Source organism: Dama dama, chromosome 1, assembly GCF_033118175.1.
Source record: "Dama dama isolate Ldn47 chromosome 1, ASM3311817v1, whole genome shotgun sequence".
Lineage (NCBI taxonomy): Eukaryota > Metazoa > Chordata > Mammalia > Artiodactyla > Cervidae > Dama > Dama dama.
In genome coordinates this window covers 29,980,226-30,000,000 of record NC_083681.1, presented here as the reverse complement: position 1 = coordinate 30,000,000, position 19,775 = coordinate 29,980,226, and the positions used below count along the sequence as shown (strand labels likewise).

General features: G+C 44.2%; 2 protein-coding genes across 9 annotated transcripts in view; one reads left to right on the top strand and one right to left on the bottom strand.

Annotated features, from left to right (window-relative positions):
* The window catches only part of IFT46 (intraflagellar transport 46), a 17,019-nt gene extending 1,738 nt beyond the window's left edge, over nucleotides 1-15,281 (top strand). The window contains exons 3-12 of one of the 2 annotated variants that reach the window (XM_061145413.1): nucleotides 104-183; nucleotides 3,115-3,251; nucleotides 5,177-5,251; nucleotides 5,408-5,501; nucleotides 5,899-6,027; nucleotides 7,081-7,202; nucleotides 7,568-7,634; nucleotides 11,222-11,282; nucleotides 11,565-11,650; nucleotides 12,813-15,281. In XM_061145413.1, coding sequence (XP_061001396.1) covers nucleotides 139-183; nucleotides 3,115-3,251; nucleotides 5,177-5,251; nucleotides 5,408-5,501; nucleotides 5,899-6,027; nucleotides 7,081-7,202; nucleotides 7,568-7,634; nucleotides 11,222-11,282; nucleotides 11,565-11,650; nucleotides 12,813-12,872 — 876 coding nt within the window. In that variant the 5' untranslated portion in view covers nucleotides 104-138 and the 3' untranslated portion in view covers nucleotides 12,873-15,281. The other variant, XM_061145404.1, reaches the window with a different exon arrangement.
* Nucleotides 15,187-19,713, bottom strand: TMEM25 (transmembrane protein 25). Of its 7 annotated transcripts, XM_061145344.1 has the most exons (10): nucleotides 19,667-19,700; nucleotides 19,293-19,322; nucleotides 18,998-19,091; nucleotides 18,445-18,756; nucleotides 17,725-18,015; nucleotides 17,399-17,530; nucleotides 17,068-17,098; nucleotides 16,814-16,914; nucleotides 16,587-16,673; nucleotides 15,187-16,446 (listed from the first exon to the last, which is right to left on the bottom strand). In XM_061145344.1, the coding sequence occupies exons 3-10, from the start codon at nucleotides 19,065-19,067 to the stop codon at nucleotides 16,373-16,375; spliced, it is 1,098 nt and encodes a 365-aa protein (XP_061001327.1). In that variant the 5' UTR covers nucleotides 19,068-19,091; nucleotides 19,293-19,322; nucleotides 19,667-19,700; the 3' UTR covers nucleotides 15,187-16,372. The 7 variants fall into 7 exon arrangements, with proteins under 7 accessions (XP_061001327.1, XP_061001335.1, XP_061001316.1 ...); XM_061145352.1 differs by having other exon boundaries at nucleotides 15,187-16,673; nucleotides 18,445-18,660; nucleotides 19,667-19,713; XM_061145333.1 differs by having other exon boundaries at nucleotides 15,187-16,673; nucleotides 19,667-19,710.
* Between the last annotated feature and the right edge of the window lie 62 nt (nucleotides 19,714-19,775).

Genomic DNA, 19,775 nt, shown 5'->3' with positions numbered 1-19,775 from the left:
CAATTCTGTTCCATAAAATGGTTAGAGCATAAAATATTATAAATGAAAAATATCTTTAAAAATAATTTTAACAATAACCTAATTGGAAAACTTTTCTTCTAAGGAGTTCCTTGTTCCTCCCATCTTTCTAACAAGACTATGGCTGATAACAGCAGTGATGAATATGAAGATGAAAATAACAAGGTGCAGTATAATCCAAAGCTTCTTGTGAAATTGCTGCTTTGTATTTTTTGTAGCTAATTTAAAGTGACACCAATTCAGTAGCAAATATTTCTTGAATACTCACCACTACCGGTTAGGTGCCTTTAAGCTCATGGAGAACAGTCAAGGGCCAAGAGCCTTAAGATTGTGATTCTCCTTCAGGAAAAAGGTTATTGTTACAGCTGACTTTTTGGCAAGAAATTTCATATAACACCGTCCAGGATTTCTCAAACTTTTCTGGTCATGTTAATCAACTGTGGTACTTAACTGAAAAAAAAAAAAAAAAATTACCAGTCCCCACCCAGCACTACCTAATTGGAATCTTGAAGATAAAAACCTGAAAATGTAAATTTATTTGAGCAAGCACTGCAAATAATTCTTATGATAAAGCAAGTTTGAAATGACTGGTCCTGCTATTTGTTCATTGTCAACACTTGTGATACTGCCAGTATTTTGTGAAAGAGACTTTAATTTTGAAGTCTTAAGGCCTAGATGTCACTTATTGTTATTTTATGAACCAAGAGAATCACCATTTCTGAGAGAAAGATGAGAAAATGCCTACAGCTCTAGATGGATGGGGCATTGAATTTGCACATGTGCACTGCTTAATAGCCCTTGTGGTTAGCCTTAGCACATTGTCCAATGCCTATGCTTTAATTATCTTCCAAGAATAGGAGTTTTGAGGACTCAAGTGAAGGAGAATATTTGAAATAATGCAGAAAGCTACAGTGAGAAAGATGGATTTCATAGGAAGTCTAAAAGGTAATGTTTTGAGATAGCTCTGCTTTGTGACTATGTGCCGTTTGACATCTCACCTACAAAGTAATTTTTTGACCTTTTATCTGGTATATAAAGTCTTCTGCCTTTGGTCAGAGATTTTGCAAAGCACTACTTTGAAGAAGCAGACAAAAGTGAACAATTTTCCTAAATTGACCTCCTAATTTTGTGTATTCATCCTGACTTTTTCATCTTCACATGATATAGTCAATATTAAAGGCTCACTTTCCAATTTAATATGCACCCAGAATCAGCAAAAAGGATCCACTTTTGAATAATCTTTAAGCTGACAATATTCTTAAAAAGTTTCCCTTGCCAGACTGCTTCCCATGTGACCCAAGAATAATTTGGGCAGATTTTGAGTTAGTAAGGAACACTGGGAGATCCTTACCAACTGTATACCAGTAAGACAATTTCTGCAACTGTCATCTATACCACATGTTACATATTAGTTAAAATACATTTTTGTTGATGTATAATAAATCTGTGTTATGCTTAGAGGAAAATGTAACAAAAAGTATGGGTTTTTTTTGATGTCCTGTGACACAGTTTTATATGTCAGAAGCCACTTTAATGTAAAAGAATCATTAAATAATTTTTAAAACTAGAATCAAATATCTCTTAACCTCAGTATAAGCCATGTGGAAACTGAGCTTGAAAACCCATTTTTAAAGGGAGCCAGTTGGCCACCTTTCAGATCCTAAGTGAAGGCATATCACAGGCTCCAGGCCCTAGAGGCAAAGACACAGACCCCCATCCCAACTGCCCTGGCAAGCCCAAGTACCACCAGACCCCTTCTCATGGGCTTGAGGGGGTGGGATGTTACATTGAGAACCAGAAGCTCAGAAAGGTAGGTCAAAATGCCAAGAACAGAAGAATCTTTTATCTTGAGATATCAGTTCAGTTAGGTTCAGTCACTCAGTCGTGTCTGACTTTGTGACCCCATGGACTGCAGCACGCCAGGTTTCCCTGTCCATCACCAACTCCCAAAGTTTGCTCAAACTCATGTCCATCGAGTCGGTGATGCCATACAACCATCTCATCCTCTGTCGTCCCCTTCTCCTGCCTTCAGTCTTTCCCAGCATCAGGGTCTTTTCCAATGAGTCAGATCTTCACATCAGGTGGCCAACGTATTTGAGTTTCAGCTTCAGCATCAGTCCTTCCAATGAATATTCAGGATGATTTCCTTTAGGATGAACTGGTTGGATCTCCTTGCAGTCCAAGGGACTCTCTTAAGAGTCTTCTCCAACACCACAGTTCAAAAGCATCAATTCTTCCCCGCTCAGCTTTCTTTATAGTCCAACTCTCACATCCATACATGACTATCTTGAGATATAAGGTACAGTTATTTTATTTAACTTGTGGGGGAAGGAAGGGAGACCATGAATAGGTAAGATACCCATTGAACGCAAAGGAAAACCCACAGTCTCTGGAACTGCTGGTCTGAATCCAGACACAGTGTTGAGTACGATTTTTCTTTGTTAGTTATAAGCAGCTTACCCTGGGCAGTCTTGCAAATTAAATACTAGATTTCCTCCCTGTGATCTTTGTGAGTATTGATTTCCTCCCTGTGATCTTTGTGAGTATTAAGATCCCCTAAAATGTGTCTTCCCCACTTCATCTTCCCCCTATTTCCTCCCAAAATAACTATTTAGAGGTGCTTTCTTCTTCAGAAGTCCCTCAGTTTTAGAGTTGAAGCTGACTGGATAAAGTTTATGCAGAGTTCTCAGGATCTCCTAAGTGAGAGGTAAAAGAGATATGTACTAAATAAAGTATACACAAGCCACACACAGATGATTAGACTATGGATATAGAAAGTGGGGACTCAGTAGCTAAGAAGGAGTGAAGAAGGTTCTCATGGCCCTTCTGGGGAGGGCTTCCTTCTCTTTCCAGTGAATTGGTGCCAAGTGGGAGGGTTCTGGTTAGAGCACTAGGAGAGAATTGGGCAAAAGTACACTGGTGGTGGTGGTTTAGTCACTAAGTCATGTCTGACTCTTGTGACCCCATGGACTGTGGCCCACCAGGCTGCTCTGTCAATGGGATTTTCCGGGCAAGAATACTGGAGTGGGTTGCCATTTCCTTCTCCCAAATTTCTCCTAACCGAGAGCTTTCTATGCCTACCCTGCTTTGTCTCAGGAGAAGAAGAAGACCTCACAGCTGACGCCTCAGCGGGGCTTTAGTGAGAATGATGATGATGATGATGATGATGACTCATCTGAAACTGATTCTGATGATGATGATGATGATGAAGAGCACGGGGCCCCTCTGGAAGGGTAAGGAGAGCACCCTAGCGAAGGAGGGAAACTCCTCCTTCAAAACACTGGACAGGAGGATGTCATTGAGAAGTGAACTTCTAGCAGCTCTTTTGATATCCTCTTCTTAGGGTTATCAGATGCTCAGAAACCCAACATAATGAGTTTTCCTTCTTTTCTGGCTCCACTGCCTGAGTCCTGTGATGTCACTATGATGTCACTTGCACTGTCTGAAACATCTATGGGCTCAGGGATTTCATGAGGGCTTGCTGAGTCAATTTAACTGATGGTCTCTGACTCCAGGGAGTTTACATTTTAGGAAAGAGAAGACAAATTTATAAATATAAATTTATATTATAAATTATATATTAAATATATACAAGAGAAGATAAAATGATACATCAAAGCAGTTTTATTTATCGAGAAAAACATCCATGTGCAGGAGCATTTCTATTTTAGGATCAGATCCTTTTAGGACAGGTAGAGAATAGGGGCTCTATTCTCCCATGTTGAAGCAAAATATTCCTGGATGATGCTTCAGTAAAAATTCTTCTCACCCTGTTCCAGACCTAGTGCTAGATTAATCATGACCTACCCTGGTAGGTTTTAATCAAAGTAAATTCTAAGGCCCATTCATTTAAAATACAATTACTAGTTAAATAAATGATGGTGTAGCCAAATCAGTAGAATTCTTCCTAGCCATTAAAAAGTATGAGCCAACACTCTGATGTGGTGGTAAAGAACAATCTTCAAGGGACATTGTTACATTTTAAAAAGGTATAGAAGTCTTTGTATTGTGCTAGCATGTGTATCAAACAGATATTACACAAGCTATGTCTAGGCTACACTAGGAACTCATAATAGTGATTACTCTTGGGAGGGGAGCACTGTATACATTTTGTACCTTTTACTTCCTATCATGTGCATGCATCACTTATTCAATGAAGTAGTTTAATAAAAATAAAAATAGTTAGATTTTAATTATCCACATGCAGGTAGACACTAAGTAAATTAGGCAAGTATTTAATACCAGTCTGACTTTTCATGCTTCGCAGTTTACCTCATGATCCTGCTTCCATAAATTATAATCTGGGGAAAGGTAAACTTTAAGTAATCTATTTAGTTTTTTTCTTAAGCAACTCTCCCCAGAAGAACCTTAAATAACTTTCCAAGTCACTTATATACTTTGTCAATTCATCGTTGTTTAGTCACTCATTCATGTCCAACTCTTTTGTGACCCCATGGACTCCAGGCTCCTCTGTCCATAGGATTTTCCAGGAAAGAACACTGGGGTGGGTTGCCATTTCCTTCCCCAGGGGATCTTCCTGACCCAAGGATCGAACCTGCATCTCCTGCATTGGCAGGTGGATTCTTTCCCATTGAGCCATCTGGGAAGCTCTATCAATTCATTACATTTTACTTAATTATAGTCATTAATATGTGCTCTACTATTTTTTTTAACTGTATACATTTCATGTATTAATGCAAGTACCTTTCAATAACTGTAGTGTTTAGCTTGACCTATCAAGTGTTAGACATTTTATTTGTTTCTAATTTTTTACTTTTATAAATAACACTGAAAAACATCTTTGTAACAACTCCTTTTTTTCTTGGGACAAACCATTTTCATGTCAGAAATTAAGATCTCATTTTATCTTGTCTCTTTATCCCCTTCATTTAAAAAGAAAAAAGGAAAACAATTTCTGCTACACTCTAAAATTTTTCAAAATTATGTTTTGGATTTTTTGTAACTGTTTTTCTTCTTTGTCAGAGATAACTGAGAGCTACTTGTAATCAGCTTTAAAGTTGCCTTGCAAGTCACTCAGAAGAGGCAGATGTGGGTGGAGCAGAAAGTAGGTTTAGAGTCATGTGCTCTGTGGCTGACCCAGGGCTCAGCAACCCCCACTTTTCTCTGGCCACCTTGAGCCGCGGTTTCCTTTCCTCAGGGCGTACGATCCTGCAGACTATGAGCATTTGCCAGTTTCTGCTGAGATTAAGGAGCTCTTCCAGTACATCAGCAGGTGAGTACCAGGACCTCCCACCATAACCCCCAGCCCTGCCTTGCCCTTTCCTTCCTCTTATCTGAAACATGACCATTCCCCTTAGATTTTTTTCATTCTGAATAATAAAGTAAGTTTCTCTGACAGTCTCCACCTTCTCATGCCAATATCTCCTAGGTATACACCACAGTTGATTGACCTGGACCACAAACTGAAGCCTTTCATTCCTGATTTCATCCCAGCTGTTGGGGATATTGATGCATTCTTAAAGGTCAGAACGTCCTAAAAATGACTCCTTAGGTGTTTCTTCTAACCCCTCTATTACTCTAACAGTTAAACTAATTTCCTTGACTAGCAATAACTTAGTATATATTCTTCATTTCACTGGAATTCTTAACTTGCTCTCAACTCGAAATTATACTCATTGCTAATAGGTAAATGATTATCTCATTATGTGTTAAAAATTTGTCATACATTTGCCTCCTAATTATCCATAACTTCAGCTTTATATTTAAGGTCATGTATTTTTTTTCTAGATAGTATTTTAGTACAGCATGATATATAGGCATGCTTTTTAATATTAGTAATAGTAATGAGCCAGAAAAGTTCTTCCATAGCTTATTGGAAACAAGTGTCCCTTTTCATGTTCTTACCTTTCTCCTTACCAGGTTCCACGTCCTGATGGAAAGCCTGACAACCTTGGCCTATTGGTATTGGATGAGCCTTCGACAAAGCAGTCAGACCCCACAGTGCTCTCACTGTGGTTAACAGAGAATTCCAAACAGCACAACATTACAGTAAGTCACTGGCCTGGCACAGGCCGCAGCTCAAGGGGGCTGAGAGTAGAGGCCTTGCTTGTATTTGAACAGTCGACTTATTGCCTGTTAAAAGGGATGGCTATGATTTCAGCCAGCCCTATATTTTAGATAACAGTTGTATTAAAATATAATGTAACTACTGTGAAATTCACCTTTTTAAATTGTACAGTTCAGTGATTTTTGGTATATTCATGGACTTAATACAACCATCACCATTATTTAAGAACATTTTCATATTCCAAAAAGAAACCCCTTGGTAATTCCCTAGTGGGGAATTACCCCACTAGGTGGTTAGGGCTCAGCACTGCTGTGGGCCCGGTTCAATCCCTGATCAGAGAACTAAGATTCTATAAGCTACTCAGTGCAGCCAAAACACAGAAACAAAAACAAACAAAAGGAAACCCTATACCCATTAATAGTCACTCCTCTCCTCATTCCCCCTGCTCCTAAACCCTGGTCACTACTTCATTCCCTTTTTTATGGCTGAATAATGTTGCATGGTATGGATATATCACATTTTGTCTATGCATTTACCTGTTAATCCCTCTTCTATTATGCTTCTATGAAAATGCACATGTTTTTGCACGGACATATATTGTTATTTGTCTTGGGTATCTTGGGTATAGGTAGAAGTAGGGTTACTAGGTCATATGTAAACTGTTTAATATTTTGAGGATCTGCCAAAGTGAGGATTTTCCAAAGTGGTTGATCATTTTATAGTCCCATCAGCAATGAATGAGAGTTCCAATTTCTCCACATCCTCACCAACACTTGGTATTGTCTGTCTTTTTTATTCTAGCCATCCTAGTAGGTTGAAATGGTCTCTCATTGTGACCATTCCTGTCCTGTTGACTTGCCCCTTTCCCCTGGCTCCAGAAGACTTTATCAGGGTTTTCTATAATCTTCATTTGGCTGCTGGAAGGTTTCCCTTTTCATCAGTTACCTTGAATATGAAATAGCATATGAGCTTCTTTGTGAAGACAAGGGAGCAACTTCATTGCCATCAGCCTGGCTTTCCTGTTGTTTTTCTAGCAACATATGAAAGTAAAGAGCCTGGAAGATGCAGAAAAGAATCCCAAAGCCATTGACACATGGATTGAGAGCATCTCTGAGTTACACCGTTCCAAGCCCCCTGCAACTGTGCACTATACCAGGTAAGAAATAGCACATTCTTCATCATAGTAATCCATGGTAATCTTCACCACCTAGGAAGTCATTGCTTCTGAGGAGGAGGTGCCAAGATTGGGACATATGTGAGATATATCAACCTCAGGACCTATGGATCCTGGCCGCTACTGGCTAAGATTGCAGACATAAAGATTATGGTTTACCTGGTATTTTTACTTAGCCAACTTCTCCAAACCCTAGGTCTTGGGTAAGTTTGGCCCACCCAGTCTGTGTTCTCTTGAAATCCTAATGTGCCCAGGTTGAGAACCTCCCTTTAGCCTAGAATATCATGATGCAAAGATTGCTGATCCCAGCCCATGTTTTCTGTTCACATCTGCCTCTATAATTCTAGGCCTATGCCTGATATTGACACACTGATGCAGGAGTGGTCTCCAGAGTTTGAAGAACTTTTGGGAAAGGTGAGTGGAAGGTAGCAGGAACTTAGAAAGTGTGGCATTCATTCTGGGGACCACGGTTTCTGTCTTCTTGTATTACTATTATCGTTAACTTTTAAATTTATGTATAATATAAAATCAGAAACAAACACATTAAGAGTTGATTAATTTTCACCAACCAAATACCTTTGTGTAACCAACATATCAGATCAAAAAAACCAGAACATTGCTGGCACCCTGGAAGCCCCTTCAGGCTTCCATCTCCCAACTTAACTACTATCCTGACTTCTAACAGCACAGATTAGATTTGCCTGTTTTGTATTTTATCTAAATCTAATCATGTTCCTTTGTGTCTTGTTTATTTGCTCATCTGTATTGTTCATCCATGTAGAGATTTATCCATATTGTTTCTTAGATTGTGGTTATACATTTATTCTAATTATGGTATTCCATTGTTTTGAATATAGGACAGTTTATTTATCCATTCTGTGATAGTCATTTGAATAGCTTCCGGATTTGAGTTGTTATAAATTACTCTGTAATATTACTATACTATTGCTTTGAACACATAACTTTTGGTGAATATACGTACCTAAAGTATACCACTGTAGACTTTACCCTTTCCACAGAGGTATATGTGTTGTTTTGAGTAGCTGATGTCCCATTCCTAATGATCCTAAATTTTTAAAAAGTGCCCAGAAATATATTTAATAAGAAATTGTCAAAAAAAAAAAGAAAAGAAATTGTCAAGACCTTTTTGAAAGCAAATTATACAACTTGAGTGAAGGGCAGGCACAAGCTTGGAGCGAATGAGGAGTCAAGCCATGTTCCTGGAAGGCACCGTCAATCCTCCCTGGTTCACCATGGCAGTGGAATGCTGTTTCAGTTAGGATTTTAACTGCATTTTTTTTTTTTCTTAGAAATTGAAATATTTGTAACAAAGGTTATCTGAGAGAGTCAACTTTCAAGTCTAATTAAAATTTCAGGGAAAAAATGATGGAGGATTTGACTGTCAGACATTAGGAAATTACAGAGCTATAATAAATGATAATGTTCTGGTTAGGAACAGAGCTAGATCAACAGCACATAGACAACCCAGGAAAAAACCCACATAAATGTGGAAATTTGCTGTATAAGAAAGATCGTTATTTTACTTTTTTTTTGGCCATGCCTCACAGCATGCAAGATCTTAGTTCCCCCACCAGGGATCAAACCCATGCCCCCTGCAGTGGAAACACAGAATTTTAACCACTGGACCATCAAGGATGCCCAAGAAAGATGGTTAAATGATTACAGGTAGAATGGGCTGTGATGAGATTACTGACCAGTCACTTGAGAAAAACAGATCTGTGCCTCAACCACATGCATGCTGCTGCCGCTGCTTAGTCGTTTTAGTTGTGTCAGACTCTGTGAGACCCCGTGGACTGTAGCCCGCCAGGCTCCTCTGTCCATGGGGATTCTCCAGGCAAGCGTACTAGAGTGGCTTGCCATGCTCTCCTCCAGGGGATTGACCCAGGGATTGAACCTGAGTCTGCTGCATTGCAGGAAGATTACCATTGAGCCACCAGGAAAGCCCCAACCATATGCATACATGAATTCCAAATGAGTTAAACAGATAGAGTAAAAATAAAGCTATTACAAGTACCATTTTTTCTTTTATATAGGAGAAATACTCAGTTGTCCAAAAAAAGGTTCGTTTGGGTTTTCCTGTATGATGTTATGGGAAAACCCAAACAAATCTTTTGGCCAACCCAATACTACTGTTGGGATGGTGAGGTATTTCTTTGCATAATAAGGATCTTAAAAGTCATGTGAAAAATGTGACAGTTTAGACTCATACAAATAAAAAATTCTAACAGTTACCATAAACAAAGTTTAAAACATGATGGACTGGGAACCCCCTGGCAGTCCAGTGGTTAGGGCTTCGCACTTTCACTGCCAAAGGCACAGGTTCGATCCCTCTTCCTGTAACTAAGCTCCTGAGTGGCATGGCTGAAAAAACAAGTGATGGACCAAGAAGTTACATATATACGTGACAATATTACTGTCCAAGCAAAGGGCTTTTGTGTGTGTGTGCTGAGAGATCGAACCTGCGTCTCCTGAGGCTTCTGCATTGCAGGCAGATTCTTTACCGCTGAGCCACCAGGGAAGCCCAAAGAGCTCTTACATATCAAGAAAATTGAGCAAAGATGATAACAGGTCCTTCCTGGTCATGGTATTTAAAACTGCTACCCCATGTTCCCCAAGCTCTTTACCTGCTTTTTCTCCGTAATACTTACCTTCTGACACATTATATACCTTATTTTGTTTTTTGTTTCTCCCTACTAAAATGTAAGCTAATGAAGACAGTTTTTTTTTGGGGGGGAGGGTATATGTTTATTGAGAAATTATTGTAAAAAAGCAAAGAATCTGAAAACAATCTCTTTTATCACAGCATTTTAAAACTGTAGCTGAGGAAAAAATGTGACTAGGGAACTGAATTGACATATTGTGGTACATCCAGTCAGTGAAATACTCACACGATGAATTATTTGGCCTTATTTTGCTCTGATACAGAGAAGTATCAATTATATGATGGAAAAAGGAAATTGCAGAACCTGATTTTTATAAAATTACACCCTTTATAAAACAATCTCTTTTATCACAGCATTTTAAAACTGTAGCTGAGGAAAAAATGTCTGACTAGGGAACTGAATTGACATATTGTGGTACATCCAGTCAGTGAAATACTCACACGATGAATTATTTGGCCTTATTTTGCTCTGATACAGAGAAGTATCAATTATATGATGGAAAAAGGAAATTTCAGAACCTGATTTTATAAAATTACACCCTTTATAAAAAGAGAACAAAAAGTTTTTAAGATGCTAATGGTTTTTAAACTTACAGTATGAACTGGTTTTGATCTGGAGCCGGAGATATCATGTCACTTTTTCTGTTCCTGTGGTGTCCAAGGACCATTAGGCCTTGTAACTCCAAGTAACTATAAATACTTGGCCATAATCTGGGTCCAGTTTCTTCTTCACAAATAAAGGAAGACTGCATGGCAGTGTATTTTACTTAAAATATTTTAGCCTTGTTATACCTTCTGCTACTTCAGTGGTTAATAAGTATGACCAATTCCATTTTACTGATCAGGAAAAAAAAATTTGTATTATTTGCTCAGGCTGCCATAACACAGTACCACAGACTGGGTGGCTTAAGCAAAAGAAATTTATTTTTTCACACTGTTGGAAGTTGGACATCAAACTGTCCACAGAGCTGATTTCTTCTAGAGCCTTTCTCCTTGACTGTCTCTTCCCTGTGTCTTCATGTGGTCTTTCCTCTATGTGTATCTGTGTCCTAATTTCCTCTTATAAGGATTCCAGTTACTCTGGATTAGGGTTCATCCCAATGATCTCATTTTAACTTATCTCTTTTATGACAATATCTCCAAATACACCACCTGACACACTTGGGGTCAAGACTTTAGCATATAAATTTGAGGAGAACACAGTTCAGCCCAACACACCCCTTATGCTCGGAGCTCTTTTCCTTCGGAGAAAGAGAATAATGCTAGGACCACTGAAATTGCAGCCTTTTGATTTGGGTCTGTCCCGTGCCTCTCCTAGGTGAGCCTGCCCACAGCAGAGATTGATTGCAGCCTGGCAGAGTACATTGATATGATCTGTGGTAAGCCCTCCTGTCCCTTCCTTGGCCCAGTCTTTGGATAAATTCACTGTGGGCTGTTGAAAAGGCTTTTTTACTCTGAGTTACAACCTTTTCTTTAAGCCAGTTATGCTGTTTGGCAGCACTTGAGGGTGGTGTTTGGGTTTTTGTGACTACCTGCTGGGTATTTAACTCTTAGAGTTAAAGTGACACATTCCATCTGGGAAGGGACTGGCCACCTAAACAGAAATGCCCCATATTCCCAGATTTTTGTTTGTTTCTGCTCATGGGAGTTCTCGATTTCAGCCATTCTAGACATCCCTGTCTACAAGAGTAGAATTCAGTCCCTCCATCTGCTCTTTTCCCTCTACTCGGAATTCAAGAACTCACAGGTAAGACCAGCACTGGAGATTGACTTAAGCTGTAGTGACTGCTGTCAGCACTGTTCTCAGTCTGCTGTGATTCTGGGACAGTGGAGGAGGTCTCTGCCTGGAGTTATCATTACCCTCCCTATGATGAGGGAACTGTGAAGCAGGCAGGGGTAAAGGAAGGGGAAATAGAAGCCATGTGGCCCTTAGGGTAGGTGAGGATCTACAGTGGACACTCAATCTTACAGAAACAAGTGGCCTAATGAATGGAAGCAGGAAGCATGGAAAAAAGGGGGTTCATGTTTGAAGGAGGCAGGGCACATTTCTAGCTATTTTTCAAAGACAACACCAAGGAATTGTTTTTAAAGTAGAATTGGGAGAAAAATGGAGCTTAAAGAGTTGTAAAGAGGTTGTGTGTGTGCTAAGTTGCTTTAGTTGTGTCCAGCTCTTTGCGACCCCATGGACTGTAGCCCACCAGGCTCCTCTGTCCATGGGATTCTCCAGGCAAGAATACTAGATGGGTTGCCATGCCCTCTTCCAGGGGATCTTCCTGACCCAGGGATCAAACCCATGTCTCTTCCATATCCTGCATTGGCAGGCAGGTTCTTTAGCACTAGAGTAATCTGGCAAGCCCTATGAAGAGGTTAGTTCTTGATAAAATGTCATAACTAGCATATCCCCAAGTCCTCCATATTCCCTCTCCTCTCTCCTCACAGCATTTTAAAGCTCTAGCTGAAGGCAAGACAGCGTTCACCCCTCCATCCAACTCCAACTCCCAGGCTGGAGATGCCGAGACATTAACCTTCAGCTGAGACACCTCCCATGTTGCTCTGTTTCACGCCTGAGCCAGCTCCTCTGCCCCGGCTGAGGAGGGATCACTGTCAGCCTCCTGGCAGCCTTGCCTGCCTCACAGCTTGACTCAGGCATGGCGCACATCCTACTACCGTTTCTGCCAGAAAGCACTGCTCACGGCCATTAAATGGCTAATGCCTGTTTCAGAGCTCCTTCACACGGGAAGTATGCGTTGATTTGAGCTAGAAGCACTGGAATTCCTGGGATCCCAGGCTGCTCAGGCTGGGAGGAAGGCTGGAAAGATGTTCTTTTTGAGATAGCAATAGGATTGTTTTCTTTCATTCTTAAAGTCAATTGGCAATGGTTTTACAAATAAAATGCTCTTATCTTTCAGGTTATCCTGCTGTCCTTTAATACAGAAGAGAGAAGGCAGACTGACCATAGGCAGAGATGAGAAACTTGGCCTAGAGGCATTCAGTGACTTGCAGTTCAAGCAAATCAACCTTCAGAAATAAAATCAAACCCCAATCCTTCAAGGTTGGCAGTAGAGGGGAAACATCTTTCTCCCAGAACCTATTTTTTCTGGGAGTCTCCCACCAGGTAGTGCTGCCGGCCTTATGGGCTGGCTGCCTGTCTGGCCCCAGACTGCCCGGCTATGGTTTCAGGGAGCCTAGCTACTGCAGCCACCCAGGGGAGAGAGGATGGCGTCTTGGATTAGGGTGGTAGTGGTAGAGGTGGACAGACTGGGGAAATTTTCTGAAGGTTATATCAGCTAAATTCTACTCAGGAAGACAAATTCTAACAAAGGATGTTAAATATGGGCAACTGGTTACAAAAGTGTCTGAAGGGCTGAAGAAACAAAAGGGAGAATGAAGGTGCTTGAGGAACAAGGGTTTAGTATCCACTGCGGGGGTTGGAAACAGAAGAGTTGCCACTGGGGTCAGGACTGCCGAGCAGTTCTATAACCCCTCTTCCCAGGCGACAGCCACCCTCCTCTCTCCCACCCTCTCCTGTTCTGCCAAGTGCCTCCCACTGGCAGAAATTAACAGTTGGCAAGGGAATCAGGAAAACTGGGCAGCATAGAGTACAGTAGGGAGGGTGTGGGGTAAGAGACAACAGAGAAATAACCAGCAGAGGTGGAACCAACAGAACTTGGTGATAGAGTGGATGTGGGGGATGGAAGAGAAGAAATCAGGGACGACTTGCAGGTTTTTAGGCTTGAGCAGCTGGGTGGATAATGGACGTGAGAATACTAAGCAACTCTGAGAACAGGAATAAGAGGCCAAATTTAAAATAAGAGGATAAAATAGAGGAATGAGCAGTGAGGCTCTCAGTCCTCTTCCAGGCTTATCCCTCCAAAGTAGAATATTGGAAGAGTCCTAAGCAGCCAAAGAGAAAAGACCTAAAGATATTGATGGGGTAATCTAAGCAAATGCCTCGGTCCCGCTACCTACCCATCAGCTTGCATTCAGCTTTGGGGTATCTCCTTGTGTGTATATATGTGTGTGTGTGTGTGTATACACATAGGCATGCCTGCAGCTCTCATTCTTAAATATGAATGTACAGTCACTAGGCATTTGAAGAAAGCCAGAAAAAGACAGAGTAAAATACAGCAAAGAAAATCAGAGAAACTAAATTTTTTTTAACTATAATATTCATAGAGAAGTAGTTCTCAAATTTGGTTGCATGTTAGAATCAACTGGAGATATTCTAAAGATAAGTTTCCTCTCCCAGACAATACACCAGACTAATGAAATCACAACCTCTGAAAGTAGGATATAAGAATCTGTATTTTTTAAGCTCCTCAGATTATTTCAATATGCAGAAAAATTTGAGAACCACTGTCAGAGAGATGAGAAAATACCACATCCATGAAATAAAAGTAGGAGACTTATAAAAGGAACATACAATACAGCAAGAAGATACAACAATTATAAACATTTACACACCTAATAACAGACTTTCAGAATATATGAGGCGAAGTTGACAACTGAAGGGAGAAAGAGTTTTACAATAATAGCAAGACACTCTCAATAAGGGATAGAACACCCAAACTGAAGATAAGTAAGGAAATATCCTGAGCAGCACAATAAACCAACTAGTTCTAACAGACACAAACAGAACTCTAGCCAACAGCAGGGAATACACTTAAGTGCACATGGGACATGTTCCAGGATAGAACATATGTTAGGGCACAAATTAAGTCTCAACAGATTTTAAAAGGTAGATAGCATACAAAGTACTTTCTCAGACCACCATGAAGAGCAGTTAGAAATCAATAACACAAGGAAAACTGAAAAATTCTGCGGAAGTTAAATATACTTAACCAACGGGGCAAAGAAATCACAAGGGAAATTGGAAAATAACTTAAGATTCTTAGAGATAAATGAGAACAAAAACACAACATTCCAAAACTTATGGGCTACAGCAAAAGCAGTGCTCAGAGGCAATTTATAGTTATAAATGCTTACATTTAAAAAGTACTCAGGGACTTCCCTTGTGGTCCAGTGGCTAAGACTCCTGAGTTCCCACTGCAGGGGGCCCAAGTTCAATCCCTGGTTGGGGAACTAGATCTCACATGCCACAAGTAAGACTGGGCACAGCCAAATAAAGCAGTGAATTTAAGTACTCAGTCTGGCTTTACAACCCGAGGAACTAGACAAAGAACAAACTAAACTCAAAGATAGTGGAAGGAAGGAAATAAAGATTAGAGCAGAGATAAATGGAGAATTAAAAAAAATTTTTTTTGAAGGAATGAAACAGACATGTAACATTCACTCAGTCAAGTTTATTGAACCTACTGTGTGCTCAGCACTGTTCTTGGCGGTATTGAGAAAAATTACAAAACAAGGTATCAACAAGGGAAAAATATACTTTGCACGCTATTAATTTGCAATCTTTTTCATGTTGCCTTTCAACAGTGTACTTGGGTTGTTCTGGGATATGTGATCTCCCCTCCTTTCCCACGTCTCCCTAAGGTTTCCAGCATTGTCAAATGATGTACTGTGACCATCCCCTAAAGGATGGAAGATGGGACAAGAACAGTTTCCTGCTGATGGGGAGGTCAGGGCTAGGCGCCCATGGAAGGGGGAGATATTTTGAGCAGAAACCCGTCAACCCCAAGGGCTCAGGGCACTCACAGTGAGTCATAAAAAGGCCAAACTCGGGAAAGCCACAGGCAGGGCCCGAGGCCACACTCCCTTCCCAGGAGATGTGCTTAAAGTGCAACCCTGTGAAAAACGAGGCACAGCTGCATGCAGTCCTGGGCACCAGACTTCTCACCTCCCTCTTGTCTCCTGACTTGTGCCAATACCAGGCTCTGACACCACGAGGGCCCAGGCCAGCAGGAGAGTCTAGTGCCCAGTGAAGAAACGAAGGTCCAGCGTATAACCTACGATGCCCAAGATGGGGTAGGCGCAGAGGGGCAGAGAGATGCAGCAAAAAGGACTGGTCTGTGCTTCACCAGCACCCCTGAATCAGGGGTGGGTTCATGTGGAAAGGGCAGGTTGGTTCTCTACAGCTAGCAGGGTCCTAAATTTTCCCTGAGGGAACAAAGCTGCATAGCATGTGAAGGAAATCCAGGACGTGCAAGGCCCCCCGCCCCCCAACCAAGCAGGCCCCATGCTTGCTGTACACAGTGCTGAGGAGCACTGGTGCAGGCAGAGCTGGCCCGAGCCAGCAGGGCCATGCCACGCTTAGATGCTGGCTGACCTCCAGGCACATCTGGGCACGGGCAGTCATGCAGGCCCCCAACTGGAGTCAGAACAGGTCCAGGTCCAGCCAGGAGTAGGTCCAGCTGGCAGCCTGGCCAAGAATACCCGTGCCCCCGGGCAAGCAAAAGTCGCAGAGGCATGGCCTCTTCCCATTGGCAACATGGCCAGGCAAAGGATGCCTTGGACGAGGACCAGGAGGATGCCCAGGGGCCAAGAAGGTACCCTCTGTCTTGGCCTCATCTCAGAGCCAGATTTCATCACTGCTCACACTGGACACCCGGTAAATGTAGCCCAGCATTGGGAGGCGGATGAAACCTGCGGGGTCACAGATCCCAGGGGACTCAGTCACCCTCATTTCTTGGAAGCTGGGAGACCACTCTCTGCCCTTGGTGACTCAGAGGCCTTTGGCACACGCGGGAGGGCAAGGGAGCAAGGCAGCAGGCCGCTTTCCCTACCTCGGCTGGTGAGGAGGCCACCAGGCTCTGGGTCCAGAAGGTCTGGCCTGCTGTTGTCCTGAGCCATCTGCCGGTCTGCTGGTTTCCCTGTGGGGTGACAAAGGGGGTGGTGCCCAGGATGAGGCGTGTGCCCGATGGGGCCTAGCCCCTCCTGAGGTCCAGCGTGTCTCTTTTTCTCAGAAGCACCTCTGAAGATAAAGCTGGGGCAAACAGCTTGCTGGGTATACCTCTGCAGTCTGGAGTGAGGTCATTGAGCTGAAGGTTGGACGGGAGGGACATGTTCTCGCGTGGCAGGCGCACGTTGTTGAGTTTCAGGTTGTTGGAGTCACTACGGGAGGACAAAGGCTCGGATGGGCCCTGGCACCAGTGGGAACAGATTCCTGCTTGGAGGCCATTCCAGAACCACCAGAAAGCCCAGGATCCCGCCTGTCCCCATGCCGCCTCTCCATTTGGCCCCTCCATACAGCCCCAGGAGAGTTACCTAGAGATCAGGGATGGGCGCCGGGAGGGGCCTGAGGAGAGAGAAACCACAGCACTGTCTCAGTGCACCCACCCCCTCTGGGCTCTGGCCCTGCCCTCTCAGGCCCAGGTCCCTTGGGCAAGGGGCCTCTCAGATGACCAGACAGGGTTCCAGTGCCCAGCACGGCTCCCTGGGATGTATGTGGTCTAAACCACGGCCACACCCAGGAAGACCTGTCCTACCACTTGTCAGAGACCTGCCCAGCTCCAGTCACTGCCCGTGCCCTCACCTCCACCCCTGATCTCATCTCCGCGCTCCCAGCATCCTCTGTCCCCCCTTGCTTTGGCCTTACCTTTGGTCTTCTTCTCTTTCCTGCAGATCAGGCAGGCCACCAAGGTACTGAACCCCACCAGGGTGCCCAGGGCAAGCCCTCCAGCCACAATGATGCCCAGCAGTGGCACTTCCACCCGGGTGGCCAGGAGCCCTGCAGGTAGTCCTCTGGTTAGTTCCATGACCCTTGACTCGGAGACACCACAGGTCCCTACTCTGTCCTCTTTGCCCAAGGTGGCTGGGGACAGCTTTCATGAGAACTCACCCAAAAGACAAGTCTTCCCATTTCTGTACCCTGACCCTACACCCACCCGAGGCTCTGCTGGGCCCATGGCGGGCAGTGCTCACCTGGGGCTGGAAGCGAGGAACTGGTGACACCCACGTCGTTGGTGGCCACCACCGAGAGGTTGTGTGGCAGACTGCGGAGCTGCAGCTGCACGGTGTGGTTGGTGAGCCAGGGGTAGTTCTGGGCATCCAGCACCAGGAAGTCCGAGGTGTTGACAGTCACTGGCCCATCCTGGTCGATCCAGGTCACATTGGCAGGCGGGTTGGCACGCACGAGGGCAAAGAGGATGACCAGAAGGCCCGGGCCCTGAGCTTCCTGGTACTTGGCCCCAACCTGAGCAATCTCCGGCTTAACTGGTGCAAAGCAGAGACCACTATGTTCCCACCACAGCCCCTTGCTTGCCTTGCCCTTTCTTCCCAAACCCAGAAGGGAGCCAGGGTCCTGAACCTCTCCTTAGGGGGCACCAGGAAAAAGGATGGCTGGGTCTGCCAGAAACAGTATTTCATAAGGGCATAAACACTAGAACCAGATGTCCAGAATCCTGACTCTGCTACTTACCAGCTCTATGACCTGGGCAGATTGCTTAACCTCTCTGTGCCTCACTTTTCTGATTTATAAAATGGGGACAATAGTAATTAACTCATAGGATTGTTGTGAGAATAAAGTGAGTTAATATTTGCAAAGTACTTAAGTGTTAAAACATCCTAGCAAACTGCCTGCCTGGTAGCTGTTGGGGGTCCCTAGGCAGAGAACCCCTCTCTGGCCACCCGAGGGGCACTCACATTGCACATTGAGGATAACGGATGCATTGGCTGACTGGCCACTGCCTGGGTCCTGCAGGGAGCAGTTGAGTTCATGCTGGGCCCGCTGGGCAGTGACAGTGAAAGTGCTGGTGCCTCCAGAGAAGGCCTCCCTGCCCACACTCAGCAGTCTCGAGGTGCTGGCCTCCTGCAGCTGTCCATCCAGGTACCAGGCCAATCGAGGGGTGCCAAGTCCCCCTGCCACACGGCAGGTGAAGGCATGGCGTTCATTCTCTCGAAGTGCCCGCTCTGCCCAGGTCTGACCATCAATTTGTGGCGCCAGCTCCCCCCAACCTAGAACATAGTGGAGTCTGGGGAGAGCTGGTGGACAGTACTGTTATGTGACATGGGTGAGGTCCAGTTCCAGAGGGACCTGGGTTCTCTCACCAGGGACTGGCTGGACCTTGGTAGGTGGATGAGGAGAGCTCAGTTCTGGTGCCTAAAAGTGGGTACCCAAACTGAAGATGCAGGCAAGGAGGGGAGAGACAGGGACTTGACCCCACAAACACATGCCAAGGGATGAACAGGGGTGTACCTGAGCTCAGAAGGGCCGGCAGGAGCAGAAGTGTGTGCGGGAGGGTAGCTGGCCCTGGAGGCAGCGCCATGGTGGCACAGGCCTGGGCCCCAGGCTGCCGAGAGAAGGGGGCGGGCCTTGATGTTAGCAGCCAGGTGAGAGCATGCAAGTTTAAGTTTAGTAACTCCTCCAGGAATTTTGTCTCAGAAACAAAAATGAACCATGCACAGAAACACAAATGTGGAATGACCCACAGTGGTGAAGGCAAAGATGTAAATGATCAAGCCCCATGGTCCAAACCCAGGCTGGCACGTACCTGTACACCCTGCGGGCGCAGAATTGAGCCCTGAATCCAAGGGACAAACAGGCACATGCTCGCAGGTACACAGAAACAACGAGCAACGGTGCAGCCCGCACCAGGCCAAGACACACAACACACACACACCCCCCCCCCCCCCCCCACCTATCACACCCACCCACCTATCCCCACCCCACACATACGCAGACAAGTCGGGTATACTAAAGCCCCTCCCCAAAAGGGACCGTCCGTCTCCCGACCCCGGCTCTCTCCTGCCCGCTTCCCTTTTCCCATCCTCCGGATTTGGGCCGAAGACAAGGTGATCCAGGACGCAGGAGTAGAGAAGAAGCACCCCCGCTCCCGCCTCCGCCCAGCCTTCCTGGGCGGCTCACCTGGCTCACTCCACGAGAGCAGCCAGAGCAACTGCTCAGGCCTGCGGAGCACCGCAGTCCGCCGCAGGGCCCGGGGCTGCGCCAGGCAGGGCCAATCGATGACCGATCT

Bases quoted from the DNA above. Each gene is read 5' to 3' on its own strand.
- TMEM25 (XM_061145372.1), bottom strand. From the start codon at position 19,349: ATGTGCCTGTTTGTCCCTTGGATTCAGGGCTCAATTCTGCGCCCGCAG. The intron at 17,531-17,724 runs GTGAGCACTGCC...GACTACCTGCAG, and splicing joins TTCCTCGCTTCCAGCCCCAG to GGCTCCTGGCCACCCGGGTG. The intron at 16,674-16,813 runs GTATACCCAGCA...GTCACCCCACAG, and splicing joins CCTCACTCCAGACTGCAGAG to GGAAACCAGCAGACCGGCAG.